Below are 23,161 nucleotides of genomic sequence, written 5' to 3' on the forward strand. Positions count from 1 at the left end.
TACTTATGTGGAGTCTATTTAAGAAGGGAGCCTATGGTTATTGATTCTATTTCAAGCATTTGTATTCCTTTCATGAGATCAGTATTTCTTTCTAAATGTGCCTTTATTTCATGTACATATGTGAGCTAATTGCTTTTGTTACATATTTTCTCTCACATATACTTTTGAGTGCACATATCAACCCAATTCTTGAGTGTTTATCATTGAGAGTATGCCATAGTGAGAATTGGAGTTGAATCTATTATGTATGTATTGATTTAGTTCTGTTTGTCTAAGACTTGGATTTGTGTCAAGGATGGCCTATATGACAATAGAGGAGCGAGGTATGTTATTTGAAATGTTATTAGAATTTGAAGAATATCATTTATATGCCTTGCTTTCTTATGTGATTAATGGTTGTGCGCATGAATTCAGTTGTTGGGATGTTGGAGTCAGTTTTGAGTCTTTTCTTTCCTTTATTTGCTCGAGGACTAGCAAAATCTAAGTTTGGGGGTGTGATGAGTGTGCATTTTGCATCACTTTATGATACTAATTCCTTAACCTAGAGTGTTAGAACTCGCTATTTTGTGTTTCTTGTCTTGTTTTTGTATTTTCAGGTCAAATGAAGCAGAAATGAGAAAATGGAGCAAATGGAGCCATTTTGGGACATTTCCTGGTCAAACCAGGAAAAGTGCAGAAATCCTAGTCAAATGAGGATTCCTAGTCACACTAGGAAACATCAAGTCCAGAACCATCATTGCGGAGCCAGAAATGTGAAATCCTGATTCGAACAGGAAATCCTGGTTGAACTAGGAAACCTAACCCAACTAGGGAAAGGAGTCCTAGTGACACTAGGAGACCCCAGGGGCATTATGGTCATTACGAGAAGTCGAAATGGATAAGGAATCTCTCATTTCCAAGAAATCCTAGTTGCACCAGGAAATGTTTTTCAAGGTTCCAGAAGCTTCCAGAAGGTGGTGGACATCCATGGAAATGAATGGAGGGAAGAAATGAATTTGAATTCAAATGGAAATGAGGGGCAAAATGGGAAGTCAAAAGTGGAGGGCCCATGGGCCCTAGGGATGCCGAACCAAGTGGGCCATGCATGCACATGCATGGGCCCAAACCCTAGCAGCCCAAAAGCCACACGCAAGGAGGAAGATGGCAGCCCATGCATGCGCATGCATGCCATGCAAACCTTAGCAAGACAAAGGGCCATGCGCAAGCCCAAGGTGGCAAGCCCAAGGTGACAAGCCCATGGAGTGAAACCCTAGCCCATCTTGTGCAAGCTACTGAAGCCCAACATGGAAGCCCAACATGCAAGCCCAAAGCCCAAGACTACCAGCCCATGCGCCAAGGGGGGACCCTAGCTAGGCTAGGCGTGAGCCACTCAAGCCCAAAAGGGAGCAGCCCATCACGCCAAGGCCTAGTCCAGCTAGCCCAAGCTGAAGCCGCAAGCAACTAGGAAAGGGAAACCCTAGCAGCCGCAAGCTTCAGTCTTCCTTGCCTCTCAAGGAAGGCTTCTCCTATTTAAATCCCCTCATTCAGACTTTTAGGGACACCTTTTATTCATTCATTCACACACCTTTTAGTTTCAGACTTTCATTCTTGTAAGGTGAGCCGAATTCAGAGAGAGGTCTAGGAAGAGGGTGGCGTGACATTGAGAGGGAAGGATCACCTGCTGCCGCAAGCCCAAGCTCACCTTGCCGTGAGCCAATTGCTTGTGCTGGTGCCTCCTTCTTCTCCCTCCTTGCCGCAGCCCCCATGCACTTGCACCTCTGATTTTTGTTTTCGTTTTCCTTGTAGTTTCAGATTTGATGTTGGATATTGGTTTCTGATTTTATTTAATTTAAGTTTCTGAATTTAATTAGTTTATAGTTTTGGTTCTGATTTTAATTAGTTGTTATTTAATCTTTGCAATCTGATTTTGTTTAGTTATCTCTTTAGTGTTTTTAATTCATGTTGCTGATTTCCATTTGTTTATGCTTTTAGTTTCTTTAATTTTGCGTTTCTGATTTCATTTAGTTTATGCACTTTAAATTAGTTGTTTAGTTTATGTTTCTAAGTTTGTTTAGTTTGCGTTTCTGATTTCCGTTAGCAATCATGAATTGGGATTTCATTTATTTGTTGCTGTTTTCTTTTATTTATTTGTTTTAATTATGTAGGTTAGTTATTCTATCTTGCATGTTAGTTGTAGGTTGATTAATGGATTTGCATGTTCTAACAAATCGTTTATCCGTCTCTTGGTCTGTTAGTTTGATGTTTGCGCATATTAAATTTCCACTATCTATTAAAACCCCCGTCACTAGTTGTTTGCATCCTTTGACTGGCCACCTTAGGGTAATTGCATCTAGTTTATCCGTTAGGTTTAGCTGTGAAATAGTCAAAGACACTAAACCACAAGTAACAAGGGAATAAGGGATTATTCTTGGTAGTGGGGTTGGGCGACCTCTATAAGGAAATAGTCAAAGCTTATATGTTGTGCATGTTTGACGTTCTCATAAAACTTAATGACTCCTGCATGGGTAACAGCTGCCTTAGCTTGAACTAGGGAACATGTAGGTTAACTGGCTAAGGAAGGCCCAAGAAGCTCTTAGTTTATGCATTAGGAGAACAATGGCGAGAAAGTAACTAGCCAAACCTTTTTAGCTGTCAAACTTTAATATGTTGTGTTCAAATTAACTGTCATTAGCCTTGGATGGTTATTGCATGCTTATCTGATTTGAAACTGAAAATTAACATTGCAAGATAGAATAAAGTGTGTGTGCGTGTGGTGATGTGTGCGTGTGTTTCCATCTTTCAAAATCCCCCATTTAGTTATTCTAGTGATTATTTGCACTGATTTGTTGTATATTAACCATTCCCTGTGGGATCGACCTCGTGCTTGTACGCTTTGCTACTGATGCGATTCGTGCACTTGCGAGTAAACTTAGAATGAGATAATTGTTTATTTTATTCTAAGAAAACACATCAACACAAGTGCACGAATCGCATCAGTAGCAAAGCGTACAAGCACGAGGTTGATCCCACAGGGAATCGTTAATAAACAACAAATCTATTCAAATAATCACTAGAATAACTAAATGGAGGGTTTTGAGAGATGGAAACACACGCACACATCACCACACGCACACACCCTTTATTCTATCTTGCAATGTTAAGTTTTTAGTTTCAAATCAGATAAGCATGAAATAACCATCTATGGCTAATGACAGTTAATTTGAACACAATGTATTAAAGTTTGACTGCTAAAAAGGTTTGGCTAGTTACTTTCTCGCAATTGTTCTCCTAATGCATAAACTAAGAGCTTCTTGGGCCTTCCTTAGCCAGTTAACTTACATGTTCCCTAGTTTAAGCTAAGGCAGCTGTTACCCATGTAAGAGTCATTAAGATTCGTGAGAATGTCAAACATGCACAACATATAAGCTTTGACTATTTCCTTAGAAAGGCCGCCCAACCTCATTACCAAGAATAATCCCTTATTCCCTTGTTACTTGTGGTTTAGTGTCTTTGACGATTTCACAACTAAACCTAACAATTAAACTAGATGCAATTACCCTAAGGTGGCCAGTCAAAGGATGCAAACAACTAGTGACGGATTCAAATAGATAATGGAAATTTAATACATGCAAATATCAAACTAACAAACGAAGAGACGGATAAACGATTTGTTAAAACATGCAAATCCATTAATCAATCTACAACTAACATGCAAGATAGAATAAATAACTACATAATTAAATAAAATAAAATAAAACAGCAACAAATAATAAAATCCCAATTCATGCTAATAATAAAATCAGAATCACAAACTAAATAAATTCAGAAACATAAATCAACATGAAATCAGAATTCTAGAAGGAAAAAGAAAACAAAATCAGAGATTCAAGCACAAGGGTGGCTGCGGCAAGGAGAGAGGAAGAAGGAGGCACCTAGCAAGCAGGAGGAACTCACGGCAAGGTGAGCTAGGGCTTGCGGCAAGGGCTTTCTCTCTCTCACTTGTCACGCCACCTTCTCTCTCTAACTCATTGAATTCGGCTCTCTCTCTCACTCTAACTTTCTGAAAAATAAAACCTAAAACTGAAAATAAAACTAGGAGGCAAGAGGTGCTAGGGTTATGAAGTGATGAGGTATATATAGAGGTGCAATCCTTGAGAGGCAAGGAGAAGACTTGCGGCAGCAGATAGGGTTTGGCGCCTTGGGCTTGCGGCAAGGGCTTGGCCCTTTTGGGTTTAAGTGACACACGCAAGTCAGCTAGGGCTTCCTCTTCATGCGCATGGGCTGCTGGTCTTGGGCTATGGACTTGACGCATTGGGCTTGCACAATGTGGGCTAGGGTTTCACTCCATGGGCTATCACCTTGAGGCTTGCACATTGGGCTTGCATGTTGGGCTGAAGTGGCTTGCATGGCATGCATGCGCATGCATGGGCTGCCACCTTGGACCTTGCGCATAGGGCTTGGGCTGCTAGGGTTTGGCGCATGCATGCATGCATGGCCCATCTTGACTTCGGCATCCCATAGGCCCATTGCCCATTTGTCTCTTTGACTTCTCCTCTTTGACCCTTGACTATTGACTTTGACTTCTCATTCTTCCCTCTATTCATTTCCATGGATGTCCACCACCTTCTAGAAGCTTCTGGAACCTTGACTTTGTAGACTTGACTTTGACTAACATTTCCTAGTGCAACTAGGATTCCTTGAAAATGAAAGATTCCTTATCCATTTCGACTTCTCGTAATGACCATATTGCCCCTGGGGTCTCCTAGTGTCATTAGGACTCCTTTCCCTAGTCGAGGTAGGTTTCCTAGTTCAACCAGGATTTCTTGTTTCAATCAGGATTTCTCATTTCTGGCTCCGCAATGATCGTTCTGGACTTGATGTTTCTTAGTGTGACTGGGAATCCTCATTTGACTAGGATTTCTGCACTTTTCCTGGTTTGACTAGGATTTCACACGTTTTCCTAGTTTGACCAGGAAATGTCCAAAAATGGCTCCATTTGCTTTCTTTTCATATTTCTGCTTCATTTGACCTGAAAACACAAAAACAAGACAAGAAACACAAAATATCGAGTTCTAACACTCTAGGTTAAGGAATTAGTATCATAAAGTGATGCAAAATGCACACTCATCACTTTCCTAGTCCAACTAGGACTTCTTGTTAATGAAGGATTCCTTATCCATTTTGACTTCTCGTAATGACCATATTGCCCCTAGGGTCTCCTAGTGTCATTAGGACTCCTTTCCCAAGTAGGGTTAGGTTTCCTAGTTCAACCAGGAATTCCTGTTTCAATCAGGATTTCTCATTTCTGGCTCGACAATGATGGTTCTGGACTTGATGTTTCCTAGTGTGACTAGAAATCCTCATTTGACTAGTATTTCTGCTCTTTTCCTGGTTTGACCAGGAATCGACCCATTTTCCTAGTTTGACCAGGAAATGTCCCAAAATGGCTCAATTTGCTTTTTTTTCCTATTTCTGCTTCATTTGACTTGAAAACACAAAAACAAGACAAGAAACACAAAATATCGAGTTAAGTAATTAGTATCACAAAATGATGCAAAATGCACACTCATCAAGGACTAATGACAAAACCACAAGACTAGGATCACAAATCACCCACCAGGATTCTGTGCATCCTAAACACCACGTGGTGAGGTGTGTTGAGTGCTCATTTTACACTATTTTATGATACTAACTCTCTAACTCAGAGTGCAAGAACTCGACATTTTGTGTGTTGTTAGTTTGTTTTTGTTTTTATAGGATAAAATGAGCAAAGAAGAGAAAAGAAGCCAAAAGGACCATTTTTAGACATTTCCTGGTCAAACTAGGAAAACGAGGGAAATCCTGGTCAAACCAGGAAAGGGGCTGCAATCCTAGTCGAATGAAGATTCCTAGTCACACTAGGAAACATCAAGTTCATAACCATCATTGCGGAGCCAGAAATGAGAAATCCCGATTGGAACAGGAAATCCTGGTTGAACTAGGAAACCTAACCCAACTAGGGAAAGGAGTCCTAATGACACTAGGAGACCCCAGGGGCAATATGGTCATTACGAGAAGTCGAAATGGATAAGGAATCCTTCATTTACAAGAAATCCTAGTCACACTAGGAAATGTTGGTCAAAGTCAACTCTACAAAGTCAAGGTTCCAGAAGCTTCTAGAAGGTGGTGGACATCCATGGGAATAAATGGAGGGAAGAAATGAATTCGAATTCAAATGGAAATGAGGGACAAAATGGGAAGTCAAAGTGAAAAGTCAACAAGTCCAATGGGCCATGGGCCTATGCAAATGCCGAAATCTGAGGGGCCATGCATGCATGCATGCACCAGCCCATGATGAAGCCCAATGCGCAAGTCTAAAGGTGGCAGCCATGAAGTGAAACCCTAGGGGGCTGGCGCGTGACACTTAAGCCCAAAGCCAAAGCCTTGCCGCAAGCCCAAAGCTTCCCCTAACCCTAGCAGCAGCCGCACCTTCTCTTTTCCTTGCCTCCCAAGGTTTCCTCTCCGACTGATCTCTATAAATACATATCTTCCATTCAGAAAAAGGGTGCTGAAGTTTTGTCTCTTCTCTTTTATTTTTCAGAAACCCTAGTTAGCTTATTTTTCTTTATCTTGCCGCACACCCTTGCTCTCTCTCTCTCTCTCTTTTTCTTATTTTCTTGTCTGGCCGAACCCTACCAGCCACCTTTGTTTGTGTGTCTTCTATTTTTGCGCTGAGTTGAAGAAGGAGAAGGAAGCCAAGCCGCAGCCACCAACATTCAGCCACGCATCACCACCTTGCAGCCTCCTTGCCGTGGAGCCCAAGGCCGAGCAGCAGCCCATCACGCCGTCACCTTGTAGCCGCACCTTCACTCCATCATTCGTGGCTTGATTTCTTCTTCCCTTTCTTTATTTTAATTGTTAATTATGCATCATTTAACTATGGTCTTAATTATGTGTAGCTGAATATTGGGCTAGGGCTAGGATGAAGCCCTAGCATTGCTGTTCATTTTCACTATGGATTATTAATAATTTAATTGTTTATATGTTGACAAATCTTGGATCTCTGTTTAAATTGAATCTATTTGTTTTGCATCTTTGACTGATCACCTTAACTGATCACCTTAGGTTGCATGCATCTAGAATTATGTTGTGAAACTAAATAAGCTCGAAAGGATGATAGTTTCAATAGGCAACAAGTGGGTATCCTAAGATAATATTCATGAGAAAAGAGATCATAGATGACATACAGTACATTAATTTGGAGCCATGCGCTATGTGTTTGTCACTCTCACAGATCGTAACGACTCTTGCATGGGTAACAGCTGCCTTAGCTTAGAACTAGGGAACATGCAAGTTAACTGGCTAAGGAAGGCCCAAGAAGCTCTTAGTTTATGCACAGTAAGGGGAGTAATTGCTAAAAGTGACTAGCCAAACCTTTTAGTAGACAAACTTTGTCAACATGTTTACTTATTGGTTGTTAATACCCATAGTGAAGTGAATGGTATGTTAGTGGTGGATTCTGACCCCTAGTGTTCTTTATCATTGTTTTACCCGAAATCTTTCAGTTGTCATTTTAAAGTTTGTTATTTCTCTGTTTGTTTAGTTAGTCTTAAAAACCAAATAAAAACCCCCATTTGCATGCGTGAGTTAGAGTTGAGTTAATTGAATTTAATTGAGTTAGTAATCATACACTAGTACAATTCCCTGTGGGATCGACCTCGTATTTGTAAGCTTTGCTACTTAGCGATTCGTCCACTTGCGAGTTAACCTAGAGCTCAGAAAAGGTTACTTAATTTGCTCTAGGAAAACATACAACAAGGTGGTGAGACATAACCAAAACTAAATTCTAACTAAATTCTTATGATTGGAACTAAGAGAGGAGAACTAAGAAAACTGAGAGAGAGCTACGGAAGAAAAATGAATCAGAAGAGAGAAAACTGGGGGGGGGGGGGGTAGAGGGGTATATATAGGCTGGCTGCCAAGCCCTCAGTAGGCTTTTCTGATCGTTCGCTGCTGCGCCGAGCCCTCGGCAAGCCTTGCCGATCGCTCGGTGGTAGCTTCCAGCAGATTCCACCGATTTCTCCCACTTCCTCCTTTCTTCGCGTCGGTTCCTCCTTTGCCATCTGTTGCAGCCACATGTCACCATCCTAGCCGTTTGACGAAAATAGATCAACGGCCAAAATTCCTTTAACTTCGAAAATTAACCAAAAACACTCTGAGACTCAAAAAAAATACCCAGAAAAATACTACGTACTCGTAGTGAAGAATACTATTTTCCCATTGGCTCAAAACCAATCTTGAAAATAAAATAAAACACGAAAAATTTTCGGGGCCTCACAAAAGTCATGTCTAAGCAATTTCTCATGTTAGAATTAGCGTTATAGACCTATAGAACCGTATTTGGTGTTAAGAAAGCACATAAACATCATTTCAGTGCATACTTGGTCCAATTTCGTTCTAATTGTACCAAAACGTTCCTGGATGACAAGAAAGACATGTCAAAGCACTTTCTCAAGTTAGGATTAGGGTTCTAATCTACTGAACCACAATTGGTGTTAAGAACGCACAAAAACTTCATTTCGGTGGATACTTAGTCCAATTTCGTCCTAGACCAAAATTCCTTAAACTTCAAAAATTAACCAAAAACACTCCGAGACTCAAAAAAATACCCAGAAAAATACTACGTACTCGTAGTGAAGAATACTATTTTCCCATTGGCTCAAAACCAATCTTGAAAATAAAATAAAACACTAAAAATTTTTGGGGCCTCACAAAAGTCATGTCTAAGCACTTTCTCATGTTAGAATTAGCGTTATAGACCTATAGAACCGTATTTGGTGTTAAGAAAGCACATAAACGTCATTTTAGTGCATACTTGGTCCAATTTCGTTCTAATTGTACCAAAACGTTCCCGGATGACAAGAAAGACATGTCAAAGCACTTTCTCATATTAGGATTAGGGTTCTACATCTACTGAACCATAATTGGTGTTAAGAACGCACAAAAACATTATTTCGGTGGATACTTAGTCCAATTTCGTCCTAATTGCACCAAAAGGTTCTCGGTTGGCAAGAAAGTCATGTCAAAGCACTTTCTCATGTTAGAATTAGCGTTCTAAACCTATTGAACCATATTTGGTATTACGAAAGCACATAAACGTCATTTCGGTGCATACTTGGTCCAATTTCGTCCAAATTACACCAAAACGTTCTCGGTTGACAAGAAAAACATGGGTAAACACTTTCTCATGTTAGGATTAGCGTTTTAGACCTTTTGAACCATATTTAGTTTTAAGAATACACAAAAACGTCATTTAGGTGTATACTTTGTCCAATTCCGTCTAAATTGCACTAAAAGGATCCGGTTGGCAAGAAAGTCATGTCAAAGCTCTTTCTCATGTTAGAATTAGCATTCTAGACCTTTCTAACCGCATTTGGTGTTAAGAGCGCACGAAAACGTCAATTTGGTGCATACTTGGTTCAATTTCGTCCAAATTAAACCAAAAGGTTGGCAAGAAAGTCATGTCAAAGCACTTTCTCATGTTAGAATTTGCGTTCTTGACCTATTGAACCATATTTAGTATAAAGAAAGCACATAAACGTCATTTCGGTGCATACTTGGTCCAATTTCGTCCAAATTACACCAAAACGTACTCGGTTGGCAAGAAAAATATGTTGAAGCACTTTCTCATGTTAGGATTACCGTTAAACCTTTTGAACCATATTTGGTTTTAAGAATACACAAAAACGTCATTTAGGTGTATACTTAGTCCAATTTCATCTATATTGCACCAAAAGGTTCCTGGTTGGCAAGAAAGTCATGTCAAAACACTTTCTCATGTTAGAATTATCGTTCTAGACCTTTTTAACAGCATTTGGTGTTAAGAACGCATGAAACCTCACTTCGGTGCATACTTGGTCCGATTTCGTTCTAAATGTACCAAAACGTTCCCGGATGGCAAGAAAGACATGTCGAAGAACTTTCTTATGTTAGGATGAGTGTTCTAGACCTATTGAAGCACATTTGGTGTTATGAACCCTCAAAAACGTTGTTTTGCTACATACTTGCTCCAATTTCGTCCAAATTGCACCAACAGGTTCTCAGTTGGCAAGAAAGCCATGTCAAATAACTTTCTCATGTTAGAATTAGCGTTCAAGACCTTTTGAACTGCCTTTAGTGTTAAAAACGCACGAAAACGTAATTTCGGTGCATACTTGGTCCAATTTCGTTCTAATTGTACCAAAACATTCCCGGATGGTAAGAAAGACATGTCAACGCACTTTCTCATGTTAGGATTAGGGTTTTAGACTTATTGAACCACAATTGGTGTTCAGAACACACGAAAACATCATTTTGGTGCATACTTGGTCCAATTTCGACCTAATTGCACCAAAACGTTCCCTGATGGCAAAAAAGACATTGGGAACAACTTTCTTTTTTCGGTGCATACTTAGCCCAATTTCGTCCAAATTGCACCAAAAAGTTCCGGGTTGGCAAGAATGTTGTTGTTTTTTTAGAACGAATTAAATAACTCAATTCTAAGTATACTCGCAAATGCACGAATCACATCAATAGCAAAGCATGTAAATACGAGGTCGATCCCACGAGGAATGGTTAAATACACATCAAATCAATTTGATCTATCCACTAACACACCCACACGATATGGGGGGTTGTAAGTTGTGAAACACACGCACTCCACCAAACACACTCACACACCCAATTGTCTTGCAATGTTAAGATATCTGAATCCATCACATATTAAAAGATAACAACTATTATGGTGACATGCAATTCAATGTAAACACACACAATTAAGTTTGCTAGCCGAAAGGCCTTGATTATCGGACACTCTCTAACTATGTTTTCCTTATTCATAAATTAAGAGCTTGATTATCGCTACTTAACCTAGTTAACTTACATGTTCCTAGGAAGCTTGATTATCGTCTACCTAAGCTGTTAACCATGCAATAGTCATTAAGAACTTATGAAAACAGCAAAAACATAGAGCATGACTGAATCTTGTGAGATTTTCCTTGAGCATGAAGGATTCCTTCCTTGGGTCTTGGATCAGCTAAGTGAGTGCGGCATAGGCTTGGGCTCTTGGACCTTTAAATGGCACAACTTGGGGTTCCTCCAATTGGGCTTGCAATAGGCGCATGGTCTTGGTCTTGGTCCTGGTCCTTTGTGCTATGGTTATGCACATGTCCCATAATGCATGGGTTGCATGTGTGGTCCATGTCATGTGACGATGTGACACAGTTGACCATTGACTTTGACCAAAAGTCAACCTTGACCAAAAAGATTCCCCAAAAGATTATGTCTGAGATTCTCTAAAGATTCCTTTCAGATTCCAGATCCTTCTAGAAGATTCCCTCAAGATTCTTTTTCCTATTTTTTCCATTTTTAGCTCAAAATAGTTTCATTTAACTTCTTTCTCAATCATTGCTTCATTTAACCTACAAAACACTAAAACAAACTAACATGACCTAAAATATCGAGTTAGGGAATTAGTATCATTCAATGATGCAAATTGGACACTCAACACACCTCCAAACTTAGACTTTGCTAGACCTCAAGCAAACAAATAAAGAAAAGACTCAAAACTGACTCAACTAAACCCAACAAACTTTCCCAACAAATGATTTCACGAAGATAGCCACCAATAATCATAGCAAAGCAAGACATATAGGTTATTTAATCTTCTAATTCTAATAATGCTTCAACAACATACCTCACTCCTCTATTGTACATATATACCATCCTTAACATAAACCCAAGTGTTAGATAAGCAAGACTAAATCAACATAAACAACATAGATTCAACTCCAATCCTCACTAAGGCATACTATCAACAATAAAGCACTCAGAAATTGGGTTGAATTGTGCACTCAAATTATATGTGAGAGAATTCATGTAAACAAAAACAAATAGCTCACATATTAGGATTAAATAAAGGCACATTTGAAAGGAAACAATGATCTCATGAAAGGAATATCAAAATACTTGAAATAGAATCAATCACCATAGGCTTCTCTTTCATCTAGACTCCACATTTTGTACTACATTTCCCTTAAAATCAAATAGGGCTTTATTAAAGGTTGTAACGTAGGCTTATGGTAGGGATATGATATTGAAATGAAAGGATAATACAAAGGCTACAAACTATGGTTTTGCAACACATAATAATACTTTAGAGGCATACCTTGCATACTTGCACTTCATAGCTTGAGCTTTGAACATTTGAGCACCTTTCTTCATCATTTTTCTTTTCTTTTGAAACTGTCCCTTCCTTCTTTTTTTTTTTTTTTTTTTTTCAGTACTTTTCTTTTTCAACTTCTCTTGGGTACAGCATACACTCCTTTCAGCACATTTCTCCTTCTTTTGCTTTCAAGCTATACTTCACATTTATTTTCAACCTCAAAACCATAAAATCAATGCAAAACCATAGTAAAAGCTAAATAGGGTAGGGGTGTAACTCCCCCACACTTAGGGTTAGGTATATAATGTGGTTAACAAACAAAAAGGCTTATAAGGCTCAAAAGGGTTAACTAAGGTAAAAACACAAAAGGTTGGCTTTTGGCTCTAGGTAACACAAACAAGGCCTAAAATCATCTCCTAAGATCCATGTAGCTATAGACATGTTTTGCATAGAATAAGAGAGAAGTTCTAGTTCAATGATTCAAATCATGTGTATTTCAAGCATTTGAACAAACGAATGAACAATGAGATCCAACAACGACTTAAATGTCAAGAAAGGATTAGAGTAAGAATAAACACACTCAAGAATTGAAGTACAAGGCTCAATAGCTCACTTAGGTCATATAAGTCTCCTCTCTCATGTATATGTATCTCTAGTTATGCAAATCACAACTTAAGCTTATGAAAACAAGGCTTAATTACAAAGAATCATGAAATAGGTTATGAAACAACATTAGAAAAACAAAAACTCATAACCTATATAATGAATGCTAAACATGCTTTTCAATGGCTATAAACAATTCATCAACTTGTTGGGGACTCAAAAACTTTGTTTTAAAAACAATGTTGCAATAAAGTTCTAAGGATCAATTACCTCACAAAGATGTAATGACACTTAGATGATTGCATTTTGATATGGTTTGTCACCCTAATTGAAAAAAACTAAATTTTTTTTTTTTAAATTGCTCGAGGACCGGACCTCCAGAGAGCATGGCTCGAGGAAGTCCACAGAAGGACCGGTCCTCAATTAGGGAGGACCGGACTGTTGTATGTTTTCCTAGAGCAAATTAAATACCCTTTTCTGAGCTCTAGGTTAACTCGCAAGTGCACGAATCGCGGAGTAGCAAAGCTTACAAATACGAGGTCGATCCCACAGGGAATTGTACTAGTGTTATGATCACTAACTTAATTAAATTCGATTAAATCAACTCTAACTCACGCACGCAAATGGGGGGTTTTGATTGATTTTTGAGACTAGACAAACTAACAGATAAATGACAAAACTTTAAAATAATGATGAGTGTGCATTTTGCATCACTTTATGATACTAATTCCTTAACCTAGAGTGTTAGAACTCGCTATTTTGTGTTTCTTGTCTTGTTTTTGTGTTTTCAGGTCAAATGAAGCAGAAATGAGAAAAAGAAGCAAATGGAGCCATTTTGGGACAATTCCTGGTCAAACCAGGAAAACGAGTGAAATCCTGGTCAAACCAGGAAAAGTGCAGAAATCCTAGTCAAATGAGGATTCCTAGTCACACTAGGAAACATCAAGTCCAGAACCAACATTGCGGAGCCAGAAATGTGAAATCCTGATTCGAACAGGAAATCCTGGTTGAACTAGGAAACCTAACCCAACTAGGGAAAGGAGTCCTAGTGACACTAGGAGACCCCAGGGGCAATATGGTCATTACGAGAAGTCGAAATGGATAAGGAATCTCTCATTTTCAAGAAATCCTAGTTGCACCAGGAAATGTTTTTCAAGGTTCCAGAAGCTTCCAGAAGGTGGTGGACATCCATGGAAATGAATGGAGGGAAGAAATGAATTTGAATTCAAATGGAAATGAGGGGCAAAATGGGAAGTCAAAAGTGGAGGGCCCATGGGCCCTAGGGATGCCGAACCAAGTGGGCCATGCATGCACATGCATGGGCCCAAACCCTTGCAGCCCAAAAGCCACACGCAAGGAGGTAGATGGCAGCCATGCATGCGCATGCATGCCATGCAAACCCTAGCAAGATAAGGGGCCATGCGCAAGTCCAAGGTGACAAGCCCAAGGTGGAAGCCCATGGAGTGAAACCCTAGCCCATCTTGTGCAAGCAAATGGAAGCCCAACATGCAAGCCCAAAGCCCAAGTCTACCAGCTCATGCGCCAAGGAGGGACCCTAGCTAGGCTAGGCGTGAGCCACTTAAGCCCAAAGGGAGCAGCCCAAGCCGCAAGCCCAAGGAGCAGCCAGCCCTAGCTGATGCCGCAAGGAATTAGGAAAGCAAACCCTAGCCAACCGCAAGTTGCTTTTCCTTGCCTCTCAAGGAAGGCTTCTCCTATTTAAACCCCCTCATTCAGACTTTTAGAGAACACTTTTTCTCCTCCTAGTTCAGCCGAAACCTCTCTCCCTCCTAGTTTTATTTTTCTGTTTTAGGGTTTTATTTTCAGACTTTTATTGTTGTAAGGTGAGCCGAATTCAGAGAGAGGTTTAGAGAGAGGGTGGCGTGACAAGTGAGAGGGAAGTACCACCTGCTGCCGCAAGCCCAAGCTCACCTTGCCGTGAGCCAATTGCTTGTGCTAGGTGCCTCCTTCTCCCTCTCTCCTTGCCGCAGCCCCCATTTGTTGCACCTCTGATTTTTGTTTTCCTTTTCCTTCTAGTTTCTATTCTTATTGTTGGATTATGTTACTGATTTTATTTAATTAATTTGCTGTTTTATTTAGTTGTCTCTTTATTTCTTTTATAGCTTTGGCTCTGAATTTATTTAGTTATTTATGTTTATGCAATTTAATTTATGTAATCTAATTTAATTGTGTAGTTGTTTCAGTTGCTTTATGTTTCTGATTTTTAATTAGTGCATGCGTTTAATCTTGTGTGTCTTGCGTTTCTGATTTCATTTAGTTTATGCACTTTAAATTAGTTGTTTAGTTTATGTTCTTCAGTTTGTTTAATTCACGTTTCTGATTTCCTTTGCAAGCATGAATTGGGATTTTACTTATTTGTTGCTGTTTCGTTTCTTTTATTTGTTTTATTTAATTATGTAGGTTAGTTATTCTATCTTGCATGTTAGTCGTAGGTTGATTAATGGATTCGTATGCTTTAACAAATCGTTTATCCGTCTCTTGGTCTGTTAGTTTGATGTTTGCACATATTAAATTTCCACTATCTATTAGAACCCCCGTCACTAGTTGTTTGCATCCTTTGACTGGCCACCTTAGGGTAATTGCATCTAGTTTATCTGTTAGGTTTAGCTGTGAAATAGTCAAAGACACTAAACCACAAGTAACAAGGGAATAAGGGATTATTCTTGGTAGTGGGGTTGGGCGACCTCTATAAGGAAATAGTCAAAGCTTATATGTTGTGCATGTTTGACGTTCTCATAAAACTTAATGACTCCTGCATGGGTAACAGCTGCCTTAGCTTGAACTAGGGAACATGTAGGTTAACTAGCTAAGGAAGGCCCAAGAAGCTCTTAGTTTATGCATTAGGAGAACAATGGCGAGAAAGTAACTAGCCAAACCTTTTTAGCTGTCAAACTTTAATATGTTGTGTTCAAATTAACTGTCATTAGCCTTGGATGGTTATTGCATGCTTATCTGATTTGAAACTGAAAATTAACATTGCAAGATAGAATAAAGTGTGTGTGCGTGTGGTGATGTGTGTGTGTGTTTCCATCTTTCAAAACCCCCCATTTAGTTATTCTAGTGATTATTTGCACTGATTTGTTGTATATTAACCATTCCCTGTGGGATCGACCTCGTGCTTGTACGCTTTGCTACTGATGCGATTCGTGCACTTGCGAGTAAACTTAGAATGAGATAATTGTTTATTTTATTCTAAGAAAACACATCAACAAATAACAACTGAATGAATTTGGATAAAACAATAATAAAGAAACACTAGGGGTCAGAATCCACCACTAGCATACCATTCACTCTACTATGGATATTAACAATCAATATATAAACATGTCAACAAAGTTTGTCTACTAAAAGGTTTGGCTAGTTACTTTTAGCAATTACTCCCCTTACTGTGCATAAACTAAGAGCTTCTTGGGCCTTCCTTAGCCAGTTAACTTGCATGTTCCCTAGTGCTAAGCTAAGGCAGCTGTTACCCATGCAAGAGTCATTACGATCTGTGAGAGTGACAAACACATAGCGCATAGCTCCAAATTAATGTACCCTATGTCCTCTATGATCCCTTTTCTCATGAATATTATCTTAGGATATCCACTTGTTGCCTATTGAAACTATCATCCTTTCGAGCTTATTTAGTTTCACAACATATATCTAGATGCATGCAACCTAAGGTGATCAGTCAAAGATGCGAAACAAATAGATTCAATTTAAACAGAGATCCAAGATTGTCAACATGTAAATAATTAAAAATCAATAATCCATAGTGAGAGTAAGCAGCATCGCTAGGGCTTCATCCTTGCCCTAGCCCAATATTCAGTTACACATAATTAAATCCATAAATAAATAATGCATAATTAAAACAATTAAAATAAAAGAAAGGGAAGAAGAAATCAAGCCACGGATGACGAGGTGGAGGCGGCTCCACCCTTGGACGGTGTGGCTGCAAGGTGGCGCGATGGCTGCTGCTCGGCTTGGGCTCCACGGCAAGGCTGCTGGGGTGCTCGGCAAAGTGGTGGCAGCAAGAAGGTGGCGCGGCTAGGTGGTGGTGGCTGCGGCGTGACTTCCTCCTCCTTCTTCAGTTCAGCCCAAAAATAAAAGAACACAAAGATAGGTGGCTGTAGCAGAAAAATAAAGAGAAGAGAAGGAGGTGATGGGGGCTGTGTTGATGTGTTTTCTTAGAATAAAATAAACAATTATCTCATTCAAAGTTTACTCGCAAGTGCACGAATCGCATTAGTAGCAAAGCGTACAAGCACGAGGTCGATCCCACAGGGAATGGTTAATATACAACAAATCAGTGCAATTAATCACTAGAATAACTAAATGGGGGTTTTGAAAGATGGAAACACACACACACATCACCACACGCACACACACTTTATTCTATCTTACAATGTTAATTTTCAGTTTCAAATCAGATAAGCATGCAATAACCATCCAAGGCTAATGACAGTTAATTTGAACACAACATATTAAAGTTTGACAGCTAAAAAGGTTTGGCTAGTTACTTTCTCGCCATTGTTCTCGTAATGCATAAACTAAGAGCTTCTTGGGCCTTCCTTAGCTAGTTAACCTACATGTTCCCTAGTTCAAGCTAAGGCAGCTGTTACCCATGCAGGAGTCATTAAGTTTTATGAGAACGTCAAACATGCACAACATATAAGCTTTGACTATTTCCTTATAGAGGTCGCCCAACCCCACTACCAAGAATAATCCCTTATTCCCTTGTTACTTGTGGTTTAGTGTCTTTGACTATTTCACAGCTAAACCTAACAGATAAACTAGATGCAATTACCCTAAGGTGGCCAGTCAAAGGATGCAAACAACTAGTGACGGGGGTTTTAATAGATAGTGGAAATTTAATATGCGCAAACATCAAACTAACAGACCAAGAGACGGATAAACGATTTGTTAAAGCATACGAACCCATTAATCAACCTACGACTAACATGCAAGATAGAATAACTAACCTACATAATTAAATAAAACAAATAAAAGAAACAAAACAGCAACAAATAAATGAAATCCCAATTCATGCTTGTTAACGGAAATTAGAAACGCAAATTAAACAAACTTAGAAACATAAACTAAACAACTAATTTAAAGTGCATCAATTAAATGAAATCAGAACCGCAAGACACACAAGCTTAAATGCATGCACTAATTAAAAATCAGAAACATAAAGTAACGGAAACAACTACACAAGTAAATTAGATTACATCAATTAAATTGCATAAACTTAAACAATTAACTAAAATCAGAACCAAAGCTATAAAAGAAATAAAAAGACAACTAAATAAAACCAGCAAATTAATTAAATAAAATCAGTAGCACAATCCAACAATAAGAATAGAAACTAGAAGGAAAAGGAAAACAAAAATCAGAGGTGCAACAAATGGGGGCTGCGGCAAGGGGAGAGGGAGAAGGAGGCACCTAGCACAAGCAATTGGCTCACGGCAAGGTGAGCTTGGGCTTGCGGCAGCAGGTGGTGCTTCCCTCTCACTTGTCACGCCACCCTCTCTCTAAACCTCTCTCTGAATTCGGCTCACCTTACAACAATAAAAGTCTGAAAATAAAACCCTAAAACAGAAAAATAAAACTAGGAGGGAGAGAGTGATTTCGGCTGGACTAGGAGGAGAAAAAGTCTTTTCTAAAAGTCTGAATGAGGGGGTTTAAATAGGAGAAGCCTTCCTTGAGAGGCAAGGAAGAGGAAGTTGCGGCTGGCTAGGGTTTGCTCTCCTAGTTCCTTGCGGCATCAGCTAGGGCTGGCTGCACCTTGGGTTTGCGGCATGGGCTGCTCCCATTGGGCTTAAGTGGCTCACGCCTAGCCTAGCTAGGGTCCCTCCTTGGCGCATGGGCTGGTAGTCTTGGGCTTTGGGCTTGCATGTTGGGCTTCCATATTGGGCTTCAGTTGCTTGCACAAGATGGGCTAGGGTTTCACTCCATGGGCTTCCATCTTGGGCTTGTCACCTTGGGCTTGCGCATGGCCCCTTGTCTTGCTAGGGTTTGCATGGCATGCATGCGCATGCATGGCTGCCATCTACCCCCTTGCGTGTGGCTTTTGGGCTGCTAGGGTTTGGGCCCATGCATGTGCATGCATGGCCCACTTGGTTCGGCATCCCTAGGGCCCATGGGCCCTCCACTTTTGACTTCCCATTTTGCCCCTCATTTCCATTTGAATTCAAATTCATTTCTTCCCTCCATTCATTTCCATGGATGTCCACCACCTTCTGGAAGCTTCTGGAACCTTGAAAAACATTTCCTGGTGCAATTAGGATTTCTTGAAAATGAGAGATTCCTTATCCATTTCGACTTCTCATAATGACCATATTGCCCCTGGGGTCTCCTAGTGTCACCAGGACTCCTTTCCCTAGTTGGGTTAGGTTTCCTAGTTCAACCAGGATTTCCTGTTCGAATCAGGATTTCACATTTCTGGCTCCGCAATGATGGTTCTGGACTTGATGTTTCCTAGTGTGACTAGGAATCCTCATTTGACTAGGATTTCTGCACTTTTCCTGGTTTGACCAGGATTTCACTCGTTTTCCTGGTTTGACCAGGAATTGTCCCAAAATGGCTCCATTTGCTTCTTTTTCTCATTTCTGCTTCATTTGACCTGAAAACACAAAAACAAGACAAGAAACACAAAATAGCGAGTTCTAACACTCTAGGTTAAGGAATTAGTATCATAAAGTGATGCAAAATGCACACTCATCAGGCTGCGGCAAGAGAAAAGAAAGAGATGGTGGCTGCTAGGGTTTTCTTCAGAAAAATAAAGGAAAGAGAGAGAAAGGACAAGGGGTGTGCGGCAAGGAAGAAGGAGGCTAGCTAGGGTTTCTGAAAATTAAAGAGGAGAGAGCCCTCTCCTTGAGTTATAAAGATGTATTTATAGAGGAGAGTGGGGCTGAGATTTCTCTTTCTCTTCAATGTGGGATAAGTGCATTCCTTGCACACCAAGGCTTATAATTTTCGGCCAAGCATGGGCCTTGGGCTGATTTGGGCTCTTTTTGGGCGTAACTCCTTTTTCAGCTTGCGGAACTGCTGCGCTACCTCCACTAAAATGGCCATATCTTGAGCTAGAAAACTCGGAATCGAAATCCGTAAAATTCCCTGCGAAGCTAACATCCGTATCTTTCTAACCATATATGGCATGCTACCTCATTCATTCTGGAGAATTACAGAATTGCTGTCGAAATTGGTACTCTATTTTCCAGGGTTTTGACTTCTTTTTTCAGCTAGGATTCCTTGGGAGGCAAGGACAAGAAAGTGCGGCAGCAGCTAGGGTTAGGAGAGCATTGGGCTTGCGGCAAGGGCTTTGGCTTTGGGCTTAAGTGACACAAGCCAGCCCCCTAGGGTTTAGTGCATGCGCATGGCTGCTAGTCTTGGGCTGGCGCATTGGGCTTCCTCTTAGGCTGGCGCATGCATGCATGCATGGCCCCTTCAGATTTCGGCATTGTATAGGCCCATGGCCCATTTGACTTGTTGACTTTGTCATAGTTGAACCTTGACCATTAACTTTGACTTCCCATTTTGCCCCTCATCTCCATTTGAATTTGAATTCATTTCTTCCCTCCATTTATTTCCATGGATGTCCACCACCTTCTAGAAGCTTCAAGAACCTTGACTTTGTAGAGTTGACTTTGACCAACATTTCCTAGTGCAACTAGGATTTCTTGTAAATGAGGGATTCTTTATCCATTCCGACTTCCCGTAATGACCATATTGCCCCTGGGTCTCCTAGTGTCATTAGGACTCCTTTCCCTAGTAGGGTTAGGTTTCCTAGTTCAACCAGGATTTCCTGTTTCAATCAGGATTTCTCATTTCTGGCTCCGCAATGATGGTTCTGGACTTGATGTTTCCTAGTGTGACTAGGAATCCTCATTTGACTAGGATTTCTGCACTTTTCCTGGTTTGACCAGGATTTCACTCGTTTTCCTAGTTTGACTAGGAAACGTCTAAAAATGGTTCTTTTGGCTCCTTTTCTCTTCTTTGCTCATTTTATCCTATAAGAACAAAAACAAACTAACAACACACAAAATATCGAGTTCTTGCACTCTGGGTTAGGGAGTTAGTATCATAAAGTAGTGTAAAATGAGCACTCAACACACCCCCAAACTTAGATTTTGCTAGTCCTCGAGCAAAAAGAACAAAGAAAAGACTCAAGACAGACTCAAAACATCCCAACACATGACTTCATAAGTACAGCCATAAATAGCAGAGTCAAGCAAGATACATATAGAATTTATTGCTCAATCTCTAATAATGCTTCAATTAACATACCTTACTCCTCCATGAAGCGTATAGACCATCCTTGACACAAACTCAAGTGTTAGACAAACAAGACCAAATCAGCATACACAAAATAGATTCAACTCAAATTCTCACTAAGGCATACTCTCAACAATAAAATGCTCAGAGATTGGGTTAACACGTGTACTCAAGTATATGTGAGAGATGATATGATAAACAAATACAAAAAGCTCACATATTAATCATGAAAGAAAGGCACAATGAAACAAAAACACTGATCTCAATAGAAGAAATTAAAATACTTGGAACAGAATCAATAACCATAAGCTTCCCTTTTATCTAGACTCCACATAATGAACCACATTTCTCCCAAGATCAATTAGGACTTTTATGCGGGTTGTAATGGAGGCTTAGGTTAGGATAAGGTATTGAAATGAAAGGGATAACCAAGGGCTACAGACTATGGATTTGCACAAAGAAAACAATAGAGGTATTCCTTGCATAATTTGCACTCATAGCTCAAATTCGAACACTTTCCTTCTTCAATCTTTTGAAATCGTCCCTTCCCTTTGATATTTTTTTTTTTTTTTTTTTTTTTTTTTTTCAGGGAACGACAAACACTCTTAAGCACAATTCATTTTCCTTTTACATCAAGCTATGCATAGACATTTCTTTTCAACCTCACATTTTCACCAACTCCATGCAAATTCATAGGTAAGGTAAACGGGTAGAGGAGTGAAACTCCAAACTTAGGGTTTGGTATAGGGGTGAACAAAGAAAAGGTCATTAGGCTCAAAATGTTTGACTAGGGTTATAACATAGGGTAGGCTTTAGGCTATGGGTTAAAAACAAACAAGGCCTAATATCATCTCCTAAGATTTATGTAGTTATATTCATGCTTTGTATAGAATAAGAGAGAAGTTCTAGCTCTTTGATTCACAATTATATTCCAAGTACTTAATCAAAAGAAAGAATAATGAGATCACAACGACTTTATATGACAAGAAAATATTAGAGTAATGTTAACACTCAAGAATTGAAGTACATGGCTCAAAAGCTCACTTAGGTCATACAAGTCTACTCTATTAAGTATATGCATCTCTAAGCATGCAAGTCATCACTTAAGCTCATGAAAACAAGGCCACAAGTCCATAGAGTTGTAAAGCATGTTACGAAACAATACTAGATAAAGAAGAATACATACTATATATACAAGCTAGACATGCTCAAAATAACCATACATAATGAAATCAATTAGTTGGGGACTCAAGACTTAAAACAAACAAAAAGACTCAAAAACACTGTTGCATGCTTCTAAAGATTCGAATCCATCACTACGGTGAATGAAATCTTAAGAACAGATGCATTTTAATGTGGGTTTGATACCCTTAATTTACAAAAAAAAAAATTTTTTTTTTTTTTTTTGTTTTTTTAACACACTAAAAACGAAAAATGCGTTGCATTCCCCACCCCCAAACTTAAAAGAAACATTGTCCTCAATGTTTAAATGAATGACAAATGTAATGCACAATGTAATGAAAAGAGGAAGGGAAAAACAACAAATAAAACAAAACAACTGAACTGAGCAAAGAGAGGGTGAAAACGTACCTTGGCTGATGTGAAAATGGCTTGCCCACGCATATGTACAAAATCACCTCCTCGTCGTCATCCATCCCTTGGGTTGCCTCCCAAGAAGCGCTAAGTTTCACGTCTTCAGCCAGACCTAGTCTTGTACTAGAAATCAATTTTTTCTTGGTTCAGCTCAAAATCAGGTTCAAGGAAAGGTTTCACACGATGACCATTGACCTTAAATAGGTTCCCATTCTTCGGATTCTTGATTTCAACTGTACCATAAGGAAACACTCTAATCACCTCATAAGGTCCGGTCCATCTTGAACGTAACTTGCCTGGGAAGAGACGTAATCTTGTATCATATAATAACACCTTCCCTCCAACAAAGAATTCTCTTGGGCGTAGCTTCTTATCATGGTACCTCTTGGTCCTTTCCTTGTACAACTTAGCATTCTCATATGCGAAATGTCGTATTTCCTCCAGCTCACTAAGTTGCAACTTCCTTTTCTCACCAGCGGCATGAATATCAAAATTGAACTTCTTAATCGCCCAATATGCCTTATGCTC

General features: G+C 39.6%; 1 protein-coding gene across 1 annotated transcript in view; it reads right to left on the reverse strand.

The window, feature by feature from the left end:
- Positions 1-22,695, reverse strand: part of LOC147286271 (uncharacterized) — a 47,289-nt gene extending 24,594 nt beyond the window's left edge. Inside the window, exon 1 of the mRNA XM_086240728.1 lies at positions 22,631-22,695. Coding sequence (XP_086096854.1) covers positions 22,631-22,695 — 65 coding nt within the window. The remainder of the gene's footprint in view (positions 1-22,630) is intronic.
- Positions 22,696-23,161: the final 466 nt, after the last annotated feature.

This window comes from Dryas octopetala, chromosome 4, assembly GCF_963921425.1.
Source record: "Dryas octopetala chromosome 4, drDryOcto1.1, whole genome shotgun sequence".
NCBI lineage: Eukaryota > Viridiplantae > Streptophyta > Magnoliopsida > Rosales > Rosaceae > Dryas > Dryas octopetala.